Source organism: Crassostrea angulata, chromosome 1, assembly GCF_025612915.1.
Source record: "Crassostrea angulata isolate pt1a10 chromosome 1, ASM2561291v2, whole genome shotgun sequence".
NCBI lineage: Eukaryota > Metazoa > Mollusca > Bivalvia > Ostreida > Ostreidae > Magallana > Magallana angulata.
In genome coordinates, this window is record NC_069111.1 from 52,776,825 (window position 1) to 52,792,067 (window position 15,243).

The 15,243-nt window shown below is 32.2% G+C and overlaps 2 protein-coding genes across 4 annotated transcripts in view; one reads left to right on the forward strand and one right to left on the reverse strand.

The window, feature by feature from the left end:
- Positions 1-4,979: 4,979 nt before the first annotated feature.
- On the reverse strand, positions 4,980-13,295 carry LOC128187619 (translocating chain-associated membrane protein 1-like 1). The gene is made up of 12 exons (XM_052858032.1): positions 12,924-13,295; positions 12,379-12,442; positions 10,821-10,936; positions 10,490-10,606; positions 10,117-10,172; positions 9,744-9,828; positions 9,572-9,642; positions 9,072-9,182; positions 8,704-8,775; positions 7,751-7,822; positions 6,975-7,111; positions 4,980-6,700 (listed from the first exon to the last, which is right to left on the reverse strand). The coding sequence occupies exons 1-12, from the start codon at positions 13,047-13,049 to the stop codon at positions 6,609-6,611; spliced, it is 1,119 nt and encodes a 372-aa protein (XP_052713992.1). The 5' UTR covers positions 13,050-13,295; the 3' UTR covers positions 4,980-6,608.
- A 1,803-nt stretch (positions 13,296-15,098) lies between these two features.
- LOC128187508 (protein kinase C-binding protein 1-like) overlaps positions 15,099-15,243 on the forward strand; it is a 30,292-nt gene continuing 30,147 nt past the window's right edge. For all 3 annotated transcript variants that reach the window (XM_052857935.1, XM_052857964.1, XM_052857952.1), the window contains exon 1: positions 15,099-15,184. The gene's annotated coding sequence lies outside the window, so the exon portion shown is untranslated. The remainder of the gene's footprint in view (positions 15,185-15,243) is intronic.

The window sequence follows — 15,243 nt, forward strand, 5'->3', positions numbered from 1 at the left end:
ACCATAGTTGTACTCAAACACTTCTGACAACAGTGTACCATAGTTGTACCCAAACACATCTGACAACAGTGTACAATAGTTGTACTCAAACACTTCTGACAACAGTGTACAATAGGTGTGCCCAAACACATCTGACAACAGTGTACAATAGGTGTGCCCAAACACATCTGACAACAGTGTACCATAGTTGTACTCAAACACATCTGACAACAGTGTACAATAGTTGCTCCCAAACACATCTGACAACATTGTACAAAAGTTGTAACCAAACAAATATGACAACAGTGTACCATAGTTGTACTCAAACACATCTGACAACAGTGTACAATAGTTGCTCCCAAACACATCTGACAACATTGTACCATAGTTGTACCCAAACACATCTGACAACAGTGTACAATAGTTGCTCCCAAACACATCTGACAACATTGTACAAAAGTTGTAACCAAACAAATATGACAACAGTGTACCATAGTTGTACTCAAACACATCTGACAACATTGTACAAAAGTTGTAACCAAACAAATATGACTACAGTGTACAATAGTTGTACTCAAACACATCTGACAACAGTGTACGATAGTGGTACTCAAACACACCTCACAACAGTGTACCATAGTTGTATCCAAACACAACCTACAACAGTGTACCATAGTTGTACTCAAACACATCTGACAATAGTGTACCATAGTTGTACCCAAACACATCTGACTACAGTGTACAAAAGTTGTACTCAAACACACCTGACAACAGTGTACAATGGGTCATTATCAAAATATGCAGACTTTTGAAAAATGTAAAACATGAGGAAATTATTGCTGAAAAAATTACTTTGATTGCAAAAAACACATTTAACAAACAATGAAGTATAACATCTAAAAATTTGCAAACATTGGAATCTACCATTAAGCTGATAATTAGACTAAAATGTAATGAACTGTAAAAATTTGGTCAGTGGTGTAACAGGCATATAGTATAGGAAAAAATTCTTAAATAAAATAAAATAATTCTTTTAAAATGATGGACATAAAGTTTATATCAACAAACTTCATTTAAAGTTATCAGAATTAGATAACAGAAAATATTTGACACATTTACATAGTGACCAACATAACATTTGAGACACCGTCTACCCAACAAATTTTTAATTTGAGCATTAAAAAGAACACAACTGGATTTTTCTTTTAATGGAGCATAAAAAAGACATAACTATAAATGCAGTGGTGTTTTCAAATATACATGTATCATTGCCAGTTTAATTTATTTGGAGAAAAATTTACATGTTACACCACTGATTATTATGTTTTACCACTGACTTAAAGTTACACCAATGACCTAGCGATAATAAATAAGAGATAAGCGCATTAAATTTTGTAAAATAAACTAATCTCTATTTTTGATTGCATTTAAAACATGATAAATTTGATCTTAAATAAAAGTTTTCGTACCTCATTCTTTCATAATCTGAAGAGAGATACACTGTTACACCACTTATAATCAGTGTTACACAACTGACACAAAAACGGCATGTAGATGTTTTTTTTACACGAATTCAGTCATTCTTTGATGTTATATTTCATACTATTGGCATCCACACTCTTTTATCTACCTTGTATCGAGTTCGAACTTTCTTTGGCTCATCAGTCTCACAAACAACATCGTCAATACTATACCAGCTCATATCAATCATACATTTTGGATAATAATATTGAAATTTCTCCAATTTTCTCCAAAATCTATGCATACAACTCGTATACACTTCCTCTTTGTTTTTATATGTTTCTTGAAGCTAAGCTAGCATTTGTTACCTTTAAGAATTTGAAAGATTTTAGTATAACATAATAGGGAATGTGAAATGTCAGTGGAATAACATATCTTATAATACACTATAAGTCATTAAAAAGTTTGATTTTTTAATAAAAATAAAATGTGGATAATTTCATTTCTTTATAAGAATAAATTTGTTTTTACTTTTATCTTTTAATCAAGTATTTAAATGAGTAAAACATAATTAGAGCATACAACATGTCAATGGTGTTTCAAATAACGTCAATGGTGTAACAGGTCCCATTTTCCAGATTAAGAAAACACAATTGCAATTAAATAGTCAAGCTTTTTTTATTGTGACAGTGTCTAACTTGTAAAATTGATAAATAACAATTGTTCAAAATGCTCAAAATATAAATGAAATGGAAGGAAAAGTAAAATAATTAAATAATGTCATATGGTGTAACAGTTTTTTCAGTGGTGTAACAACAATTTTTGGTTACACCACTGACCGTTAATACCACTGATGTATCCATAGTAAATGTAGCAGTATGACCAAAGAGAACAGATAGTACACAAAGCTACATAGCCTATGTTATAATGTGATAAACATTCATCATTTATGTGAAAAACTTGTTTGTTCTTTCATAATAGAAAACCTTAAATAGCACGTTATCCCACTGACACAGTTTACATTGTATTTTTCGGAGCATACTAACATTTTCTGCCATATTTTCTATCACAATGATGTCATCACTGATACATTTATCTTTTTAGTAGCAGGGAATGATGTCACTATGATCTGAGGGATTCCAACTGTAGTACAATATTATTTACTTGATGTATTTTAAGATATTTTTATATAATTTGCCTTGTAACACCAATGACAAAAATTTTTTGTACAAGCATATATCTCATCAAATTCATTGTTTTTAAAAGAGAACTTGTTAAGGAGCATAGCAGAAATTAAAATATGAATGTTGTTTTGAAAATTAACGGTGATTTTTGGAATAAAACATCAATATTATTGAAGATATTGTAGGGTAAAGACGTTGGAAAAATTTAATGACAACATAAATTCACTGAAATCTCATAACAAATGATATTTTTGTTATACTTTAAGCAGTAAAATTGTCGATTAATTTGTTCAACAATATAGGTTTAAGTTTCTAAAATCCAATGGTACTGTATATATTCCCCAGAACATTATTTTTCCCCCTTTAAATTGACACTGACACAAAAGGCTGCATATTTTGAGAATGACCCACAATATGTGTACCCAAACACATCTGACAACAGTGTACAATAGTTGTGCCCAAACACATCTGACAACAGTGTACAATAGTTGTGCCCAAACACATCTGACAACAGTGTACAAAAGTTGTAACCAAATAAATATGACTACAGTGTACAATAGTTGTACTCAAACACATCTGACAACAGTGTACGATAGTTGTACCCAAATAAATCTGACAACAGTGTACCATAGTTGTACCCAAACACATCTGACTACAGTGTACAAAAGTTGTACTCAAACACACCTGACAACAGCGTACAATATGTGTACCAAAACACATCTGACAACAGTGTACCATAGTTGTGCCCAAACACATCTGACAACAGTGTACAAAAGTTGTAACCAAACAAATATGACTACAGTGTACAATAGTTGTACTCAAACACATTGACAACAGTGTACCATAGTTGTACCCAAACACATCTGACAACAGTGTACCATAGTTGTACTCAAACACATCTGACAACAGTGTACAATAGTGGTACCCAACACATTTGACAACAGTGTACCATTGTTGTATCCAAACACATCTGACAACAGTGTACAATAGTGGTACCCAAACACACTTGACAACAGTGTACCATTGTTGTATCCAAACACATCTGACAACAGTGTACAAAAGTTGTAACCAAACAAATATGACTACAGTGAACAATAGTTGTACTCAAACACATCTGACAACAGTGTACAAAAGTTGTACCCAAACACATCTGACAACAATGTACCAGTGTGTTATACTCAAACACATCTGACAACAGTGTACAATAGTTGTACTCAAATACACCTCACAATAGTGTACCATAGTTGTTCCCAAACACATATGACAACAGTAAACACTAGTTTTACTCAAACACATCTGACAACAGTGTAAAATAGTTGTTCTCAAACACATCTGACAACAGTTTACAATAGTTGTACTCAAACACATCTGACAACAGTGTACAATAGTTGTACCCAAACACATCTGACAACAGTGTACAATAGTTGTACTTAAACACACTTCACAACAGTGTACAATAGTTGCACTCAAACACATCTGACAACAGTTGTACCCTTACACACTCCACATCAGTATATGATAGTTGCGCCTTCACAAACCTTACACCAGTTTACACTTATTGTACCAAAACAATTGTCATAAGTGTAAACTAATTGTACTCATGCACTTTACACCAGGGTACTATAGTTTTATTTATACCCATTTTGTACAGGTGTATATTCACATCTACCAGTATTATTTCCTATATTTCTTACGGAAACTTATAGTTATTCATAGCTCTATAGAAACAGCCAGACTGAAATCTACACGTCCTGTTTATCGATTGGTCGAAATATACAGCAACCTAAGAAAAATCACGGACTGCACGAAATAACCATAATGATGTCAGACTCAGTCTCACAAGAGATGATTTGGCTGTTTCTTTTAGCTAACGTACTTGTGTACACTGACAGTAATTTAGTGAATTTTACTAATTTTTCATGATCAATTCATTGATTAGTTAAAAGAAAGATGTTAATATAAACAATAAAATACTTTCTTTGATGATTCATGCATTTTATGAAGGTAGCGATCATTGCAGAAAAAATTTACATAACCTGCTAACGCGGATTATGTATTTTTTCTGCAATGTCGCTACCTTCATATCCCGAATGAATCACCAAAGAAAGCATTTTATTGTTTAAATATTACACCAAAAACCCTTGGCTTGCAAAGATGATGTTTCTTTGATGTGCAGTACTAGATTGGTAAAAGTCAACTGTTGTTACCTCAATTGTATCGGAACTTGAAATGGAGAGTCTTGAACTTGAAATTAATTTAACATAAAATATGCTTGCATTATCAACAAATCTATGAAAGCCTTTAGCCTTAGCTTTAATTCCAATCACATTTGTATCACATTGACTCAAACACTCGTTGAACATTTTCATTCTTTTTTTTATTGATATTGCCATGTTTTCTTTTAGAAATACAATTTCCATTGGACACATATAACCCAGACCATTTACAAATGGAGACACATGATGTATGAATGATTTAATATATACATGCATATATCTAGCTTTTCTTTATAATCAATTAACTCTCAGTATACCAAAAAGATGACCTAATAATTGACATATGATGTATGAAAATTATACATGCAAATATCTAGTTTTCCTTTAAAATTACTTCACTTCACAGTATACAAAAATATACAAAACTTTGAAACACTGAGACTAAACAATTCAAGCTAGGTCATGAAATATGCACTAAAGCAGATCACTTCTTAATGAAGTTGCTGCAAAGTCAAATACTTCCTAAAAACCTAAAACATATTTCCAATGATATTAGCTGATGACAATTTAACACACAAATATACATGTACACACAAAATGTAACATGAAAGATTATAATTGCAAACTCCATTAATAGGAACAAGACATGACTAGGTATTTATTTATTGACAATCTTACTTTCACTTTCAACCAAACTTCCACACCCCTTCTCCACATGTACGCTCTCTATTATAACACTTATAAATATCATTAAGTTCTTACAAAACATTCACATTATTAAATTGAAATCTATGTAAAATACTACAATGCCTTGACGGTCATGTTGGGTTGAAGCCAAATGCACTGAGTGCACAGTAGATAATCCTCTCTCAGTGGTCTTCACAGTCACCTCATAACAATAATTCTCAAATGTCAACAATTAAAAAGCTGAATATCAAAAATATCCACGTTCCAAATTCTACTACACATATATCTTTATCAATATGAAGGTTTTCATTATTTTGATGCATGTATAACTTCTGCACAAAAGAAAAATCCATGAAAAGAAAAAAAAAAGTTTGATGTAACAAAACATTCACCACAACAAACTTGGATTTTAACAAAGGTTGGGGGAAAATCAAAGTGTTTGAATAGGCTGTCCAAATATTAAACCTAGATTTACATTAGTTGTTCTGCCATTTCATGGTAGGTGAAGTATTTCAAGGTAATACTACCTTAACATTGAAAAGACAGTATGATAATGGACAATACATATACAATTATGTACAATTACGAAACTGCGTGATCAGTTATAATTGTAAACCTAAAAATTCATGTATTTTTGTTAGAACAAGATTAAGCTCTCATTAAGTAAAACAACAATTTACTTATATTGTAACATACATAGTATACAGTATGTACCTATATGCAATTTAAATTTCAGAAAAAATTATAGTTATTTTATCTAACTATTTTTCTAATCAATATAAACAACCTATTTTCAACAAAAAAGTAAAAAGTTTGGTTAAGCAAAACAAACTTATAAACAATAACAACCAAACAGTCTTAAATCTAATTGGCAAGTTTTCAAGTCTGGCCAAAGTGACTCATTCAATAGGACTTTCCTTTACATTGCATTTAAAACTACACCAGTTTTTCTTTAATTAAAACAAATGTAATATTTTCAAAAAATTAAAGAAAAAATAAAATTCAGATCCTTTTTTAAAATTCTCTTGTCAATCATTGATGAACAATTTGTCCAGAGCTTGGCAGTCAGGTGGGCAGAAATTTAGTTTTTCTTAGAGCGACGGGCCCTGATGCCGTTTTCTGTTGCTGCATTCTGGTCAGCTTCTGGAAGGGAGCTTATATCATCCTCTGTGGCTGCAAAATAAGGTCAAGGGATTATTATGTGAGAGAGAGAGAGAGAGAGAGAGCACATACAAGCAAGCATAGTAGCAGTATTCAATGCATGCAATAACAATTTTCATGTATTATCTATACTCAATAAAATAAGAGTTGTAGAACTTCAAAATATTCTCAATTTAATTAAATATTTCATTAAAAAAAACAATAAGGGAAAAAAATTCCATCAATAAAATAAATAATCTTGATTCCAAACATATATATTTTGAATCCTCATGACTTTTGGCCTTACCCTTAGATTTGGTTTTCTTGGGGGACTTGAGCTTCCTGGAAGCAGCCCCTCTTTCCCTCATCCTTCTGAGGTGGAAGTTGATGAAATTCCACATCATCCAGGCCTGCAGGAGACACACGGCGGCCAGACAGTTTATCCTGGAACCAAAATAAAAACCCCTCATAATCCAGGCTTCTAATAAATACTACACTGTATACTGCTGGTACACTGTATATCAGTACTGATACATGTACCATGGATTCATGATTTCAAATAAGATAATATCAAAGGCTTGACTCAATTTTACTTACTGGCAAAAATAATCTTAAATCAAGCATTATAACAGAAATTACTTGATCATAGTGTAATACAGATCAAGAGTTGGATAACAGTATGTACACATGAATTAGTTTTAATTAATTTTTGTTGATGAAGGTGATATTTGTGAAACAAAACTGGAACAAGTAGTTTGTCTGCATTAAATAAATCATTGGAAGCTCTTCTGTCACCTACTTTTCCAAATTTCAGAGTTTAATGTCTTTTGAAAGTTGTAATTAAAAATGCATTGATGAATAAAATAACAGTTCTAATCAACACCATTGCTATTTTTCCAGGTAAAGATGTCAACTTTTATAAATCCCAATGACTGTCAATTTCAAAATTATCTGTGGATTTATTAGGAGTCACTCAGCATACCTACCCTTCCCAGTGGATATATATATATATCATCTGAGCATGGCCTACTTGTATGTCCCCATAATATAAATTGATGCCCGCTATGCCAATGTTACCCGTACCTGATCATCTGAGTATTGAAGTTTCCAGTGGAGATGTCAATATTAGGCTGGTTGGTCTGCTCCAATCCATACCTATATACAATAAGCAACAATTTATCACAAAACATCATACAAAGTCACAATGCATAAAATCACAGTACAGTAAAGCGAATTTCGCTATATCCATGTGCGTACTTAACAAACTTTACTGTATATGAAGTGAAAGTGATTTCATCTGCATAATAAAGTTCAGAATGTTATTTTACTTTATTGTAAGTTAATATCACTAAATATTTTAATTTCTAGAAGACAGTTTTTTTAATTTGCATAAGTCAATTTTAGTTCATATACAATTACAGGTGACTCTCGATGGCTCGAACTTCGATCTCTCGAAGTTCTTGATCTCTCGAAGTGAACTCACTGTCGAACTCCGATCTCTCGAAGTTCTTGATCTCTCGAAGTAAAACCTGGGTCCCGTTATACATATTTCATTGTTTTTCACTCTTGATACCCTGCTTCCTTCAAAGGGTAGATATGTTATTTGTAACTGATCTATTAATTTCAACAACTTGTGAAAGTTACGGTAAACTGCTCTTTATTTAAACCACTCTATCGTAATGAAAACATAATATGCTTAAAAGTTTTTTAACGTGAAAAAATACACTTAATAACCACAGAACTAAGTTCTGTATTGTTTAAATAGAAGTAATGTAGCAGAAAATACGATGGAAATCATGTCAGACTATCCTTCCATGTTATAAATATAAATTTCCGGCTACTATAATTTTAGAACCTAAATGACCGAAACAAAAATTTCCGGAATTTTTTAAACTTTCGATCTCTCGAACTCTTGATCTCTCGAAGTTTAATCATGGTCCCCTGAAGTTCGAGTTATCGAGATTCACCTGTATATTACTTAGCAGAATGTTAACTTTAAGTAGCAGACAGTTATTTTTAGCTCTTATGTCACTCACCAGAAAGTTAAGACTGACAGGGTGATTGTGCCCAGTCTGACCAGAACAAACAAAGCATTGAACACCATGAATCTGTAAAACAATACAACAATCATTCAATTTCAGCTCAATAACTTCTAATTATTTGTCAAATTTACATTTCAATTTCATTAAAGTTTGTAAGAAACTATTGAAAAATGTAAATGGGTTTCAAATTTTGTTATTTCATAAGTGAATATTGAAAAAAAAGATAAGAATCTAATATATACACCTGCAGCTTAATTTCCCAAGTAGGATAAATGGTAAATCCTGTTTTATTACCTTATAATGGTAAATCATGATTAAATATGGATGTATACAATTTGATCTGTCAAAGAAAATAATCTTACGCATGGTTGGCCAAATCTATTTTCTCAGCAAAGTACAAAAGTCGGGCCAGGTGGAAAACAAACTCTACTGTGTAATGTAAAACAATCATACACAGGGCTACTCTGTTAAAACTGAAATATAAAGTGGAAACTCTCAGATCACGTCCAAAGTTTTTCATTTCAGACAGCATTTTAAAGAAAAGGTTCAAGTTTGATAGGTCTATTAATTAACTACTGTGGAATCATTAGATTTTGTGGTGGCTCAATTTTCGTGGAATTCGTTGGTACCTCTCATCCATGAATTAACATCCTCTCCGAATTAATAAATTAGGGTAATAAAGTCATATTTCCTTTGTAGGTTTTAGAGAATACACCATATTACGTCTCCAGGAACCTGTAAAATTTAAGCAATCCACGAAAATTGGCCCCCACGAAATTGAATGATTCCACAGTATGTGTTTTTTTTTCATTTACAATTTATAGAGATAATCATAAAATAAAAGAGGGTAAGTTCTACTTACTTTAAGAAGTAAGCTGCTGAGATAAACACCAGATATAGCACTGCATACTGGATTCTAGAAGACATTTCATCCTGTGGAAAAAAAAACCCGCACAAATTACATGTATTGTAAATCAACTTATAATTGTCACATCTTATTTTTCACACTGAATAGTTTTCTTCTCTGTACTGACCTTTTTCACTTTTTGGAAATAAAGCTCTGGGAAACAATGAATCCAGTAGGAGATTTGCATGATGAAGAAGAATTTCACGATAAACCTGTCAAAAAAAAATCATAGGAATGAGATCATTATTAAATATATTACAGGTACCAGTAAATTGTATTGCAAGAACTTATTTTTTTTTCAAATCATAAGTAATTCAATTCTTATATCATATCCAATGACGAAGGATATGCTTGTCTGAGACCTCTCAGCCCCCCAGCTTCAGGAGCTCCACTGTAGTACAATTGTAGCGGGAGGCAGTGTTGAATAATAAATAACTCTGATGTTTCACTTTGATAATTATTATCATTTCAATTCACATAGAGCTGGTCACCATACTTACGAGATCTCACTGTGGGGATATCCCTCCCACAGCTGGTTGATGTTCACCAGGCCTTCCTGTAAATAAAATCCAATAATTGTTTGTAACTCATTTCATAGAAAAATGAAGATAAGTCAGCAGATATGAGCAATTCTTTAACTTGGCTGAACATGCTGATCTTGTAAAAAAAAATCAAACGTATCAATCAATAGTTTATAACAGATTATTTAAAATAAGCAAGTACACCAGACCCTATTCATGGATTATATCTTAAGTGTCATTTATTTCAATAACGAAAAATCAATGCTTAGTCTGTCTTATGAGCCCATAGGCTTATGTCTTAAATACTTAACACACAGGTGTGAATAATGTCAACTCCTCTGTAGCCACTGACCTTGATAATAATGTCGGCTCCCCACACTGCAGAGGCGCCATAAAAAGCAAGGAGCTGGCCGGACTCGTTGAATTTACTGTGCTTCACTTTAGACAAATGCATCTTCCTGTTCAGTTTCTGTTAAAGATAAAAAGTAAATTCATTTCTTGGTTATAAATAATCTACTTAAATCTAATGTTAACCAATTACAATGCTTACAACACTTTGTGAAAATGAGTAAAAACTATTTTTACAGGGTAAAATTTGTGACTGTAAGTGTTAAAACAAATGGTTTTAAAATTAAAGTATCTTTGACATGACAGTGTTTTTCTCCTTTATCTTGGAGACTTACGTCCAGAATGTACTCCTGAATGACAGCGTGGACCACAATACAGATGAGGAGGTAGAAGAAGACACAAAACAGGTCCTTCATCCCCGCCATGTAATTAGTGATCTCATCCCCCGTGTCTAGTAAACAAACAAAGATATCCGTAAGATGTTAATAACAACAGAATATGGACAGCAATATAACAGACCCTGCAGATGATAAACATAATTTATAAGTGATTTCATCCCCTGTGTCTAGAAAAACAAGAGGTCCATGGGCCACATCATTTACCTGATCTGAACAACAGTTCAATGTATCATTTTATTTCAGTTTTTAAATATTTTCCCTAATATATTTTAAAGTTAAACACTAAACCTCTCTTGTGCCCCCAGTATTAGTCTAGGATCACATTTTAAACAATTTAGAATCTACCCTTTCTAAGAATGCTTGCATACTAATTGAAGCATTAGGCATTCTATGTCTTAAGAATAAGATTTTTTCGCTATATATCTCTATGTCAAAATGTCCCTCTTGGGGCCCCAAGTATTAGTCTAGGGTTTACAATATCAACAATTTAGAATCTACATTCTTTGAGGGTGATTGCAAAGTAATATCACAAATGGTAGCATTGTAGTTCATGAGAAGATTTTTAAACATTTTGTCAATTTATTTCTATGATAAACATTGAACCCTCTTGAGGCCTAGTTTTAGTCTGGATGTCACTATTATAACAATTTAGAATCTACATTATTTGAGGATGCTTGCATAGTAATCTCACAAATTGTAGCATTCTAGTTCTTGAGAAGAAGATTTTAAAACATTTTTCCTATATAATGCTATGTCAAACTTTACGCCTCTTGGGGCCCTAGCATTGGTCTGGGGATCACAAATTTGACAATTTAAAATCTACATTATAGGAGAATTCTTGCATAGTAATCTCACTAACTGCAGCATTCTAGTTCTTGAGAAAAAGATTTTTAAACATTTTCTTATATATTCTTTGAACCTCCCTTGGGGCTCCACTTTGGTTCGGGGGTCATGATTTTCAGAATTTTGGATCTTCACTATATATAAAAGCTTTGGTGTAAATATTGGCATTTCTAATGCAGTGGTTCTTGAGAAGAAGATGTTTAAAGACATTCATCCTATTTTCACAGTTTCACAACGATCTCCCCTTTAAAAAGGGCTGTGCTCTTATAAATTTCAACAATTTATAATCCCCTTTCCATAAGGAAGCTTTGTACCAGGTTTGGTTATATTTGGCAAAGTAGTTTTAGAGAAGAAGACAAAAATGTAAAAAGTTTACAGATGGATGACAGAGAACAGTGATCAAAAACTTCAAAAGCTCACTTGAACCATCAGTTCAGGTGAGCTAAAAAACATAAATATATCCATAAGATGCTAATGACAACACATGTAAGATCACTTTAGATGTAAGATCTATGCATGATGAAAACAATCTATGCAGAAAATCAACTCATGGTCCAAATTTTGATTTGCTTATCTTCTAAGTATTTACATCATCAATACTTGGTGGTTTTTGCACATAATTTAAGTTTTTACTCAATAAACACTGACTTACCATTATTAACTTTTGTAACATTGTTTTGGAGGGTCACAAACAAGGATGCAACTGGCGCTGTAGCCTGAATAAAATAAAAAAAATAGTTTTCAACTATCATCTTGCTTGAATGAAAACTAATAAATACATTTTTGTTTGAATTCTCTACATCACTGAAAATATATATTTCAAGTAATTGCACTTTTTTCTATAAAACGGCAAAATAGCCTGGGTCATCATTAAAATGTAATCGAGATTCATATTTAAATGGGCCAAATTAGCAAAATGGTAAATGGTAATCCAATAATTTCCGAATATTGTTAACTTCAATAGCCTAATCTTCCACAATAAAAATCAGTGCCACGTCATAAAATCTATTTGCATGTTTACTCCGTTATCTACTTTCACTTTTAGCTATTCATCTTTTAAATTCCCAGCAATACTAAATTTATTGCTTGACGTGTAGTAACATTCAATGCATGAGGGAAGGTATGCCATAATACGGGCACACGCTTATCAACATATGGTCCGTCTGATCACATACGGTCTGTCACAGTTAATAATACCTGAAACATCAATCCAATGACGAAAACCATTGCCACACATGACACAATGTCTGCATGATTTTGGATGAAAAATTCATGGCTAAAAACCGGGGGGTTCTTAGTACTTCTCGGTCTTCGCATTCCCATCTTTTCTCTATAGCTGACGTGAGACGATGTGGCGATGCAGGCCGGTGTGAAGAAAGGAAGTTGACGGCGTCTTACCCACAATGCCCCGACACGCAATTTTTGTTGTCAAAAATCACGTGACCAAGAAACAATACCTTCCATCATCCACTTTTGTGCCCCAGGAGGTGAAAATTGAAGGAGAATTTGCCTTATAGCAAATAATTAAATCATCAAGTTCACCGAACACCGATAATCCTACTAAAACATGTTTTTTCACAACACGGAAGTAAATTTGGTAGATGTCCAATAAAAACTCTTGTTGTATAAACTTATTTATGGCGGGAAATTGAATACTTCGAGGGCTGCTTAGTGAGAGGCAACAAATGTGTCAGTCTGGAATCTTTCTAGTTAGTTATAAAAAAAGGTTGTGACTTGAATCTTTTAATCTTTTAAATGTAAACAAGTATTTCTATCTATTGACTAAATTCCACTTTAAAGATCTATAAACAGCTAGTGGAGTTGCATTTACAAGCTGGGTGTTAATTATTTTATCAAGCCATGAATCAATATAAAGGCAGCTTAATTCAACTTTATTCACTGCATGCATGCTAAAATAACTAAAACATGTGATGATCTTTACTCAGAAGCAAGAATATGAAGTTGAGATTTTATGCATATACTTAATTATTTATTATACTATATATTAACTGCACATCATGCAGTGCAGCGGTGGATCATATAATACATAGGTATATTATAAACAAATACAACAAAACATTGCATGAGATCTGATCTGAATCAAATATGATACTCGCGCATATATTTTCTGATACGCTGCATGCATATATATCTTTTAATGTAATTTATAAAAGCCTCTTCATATTCTCATGAGTGTCCTGTATTGAAAACTTCATAAGGATCAAAGACCTGTCCAATGAAATGATAAAAACACACGCTAAGGTATAGAATTTAATTATGTTAATTGCAGATTGGGCCGTTAATTTTGAAAATTCCATTGATACTCATAAACACATCTACTTCATTATATGTACATTATGGATGTCAATTTTACTCAGTTGGCTTAGTCAATTAATAGGAGCCTTTAGTCGAGCGATAGTCGATTACTCGTTGTTTATTTGAAATTGTGTGTTCTTACACGTATTTTAATGTCAGATACACTATATCTTAACATAAGAATATAATAAACATTGAAAAACTTATGATAATACGCACAAGATGTATTTTATTTCAAATAAATAAAAGAGCATTTTATTTAGATATCCGTAGCTAATGTCTTGACTTTTCTATTTTCTTGTGACGCTTACACATTATTGAGTTTTATATCATTAGGCAAATCAAATGTGGCCTGTTTGATGTTAAGTCTTTGTCCCGTGCCATGCCAAATCAACAGTTAAAATTAATGATTATATAAAAACAACACCTTGAAATGCTATGATTAATACATCTTTTGGAGAACCAAAAATTGATCTCTTTAAGTACATGTTTGCATAAGTACTTCTTTTCAAAACAATAATTTGACCTACAAATTTAACAAAGATCAATTTGTAGCCGCTTAAAAATATACCAGAGACACCTGTTCGATTCAACAGAGTGTAACGTACGTGATTAAAAATGCCAAGAAAAGGAAACTCTTATTTTTATTCGAAGCCCCAAAACTGCCGAGTTATAAAAAAAAAAATGTTTCGAATTTCTTTCTTCACTTTATAACGAGTAATCAACTAAGAAAATTTTAGTCGATGACCAAGTGATAGTTGAGTACTCGTTGACATCCTTAATATACATATATCACTTTTAAATTATGAAAATAATTGCAATATTTATCTCTTATGGAAAATACTTTATCTTTTCAGAAAACTCTCATCATCTATATTTTACCCTAAACTCCATGGAATCAACTTTTGTATAAAATAAATTCACTAGTAATCATAGGTAGAAGGCTATTATTAAATTGTATCTTGTGTTATATTTTTCTTATCTTGTTGAATACTATTAAAGTACATGTATCAAAGATTTTAATCTGTAAATTAATGGTCTTGTTTTTCTTTTCAGCCAAATGAATGTCATTGTTTTGCATTCTGCCATCAGAGTCATTTGGATGAATGTTGGAAAAAGTCTGCTATGATCTCTAGGAAAAGGTAAGTCAGGTTAACTTAATTATATTACCTTAACTAATAATTAATTTCAGCTGTTGTTG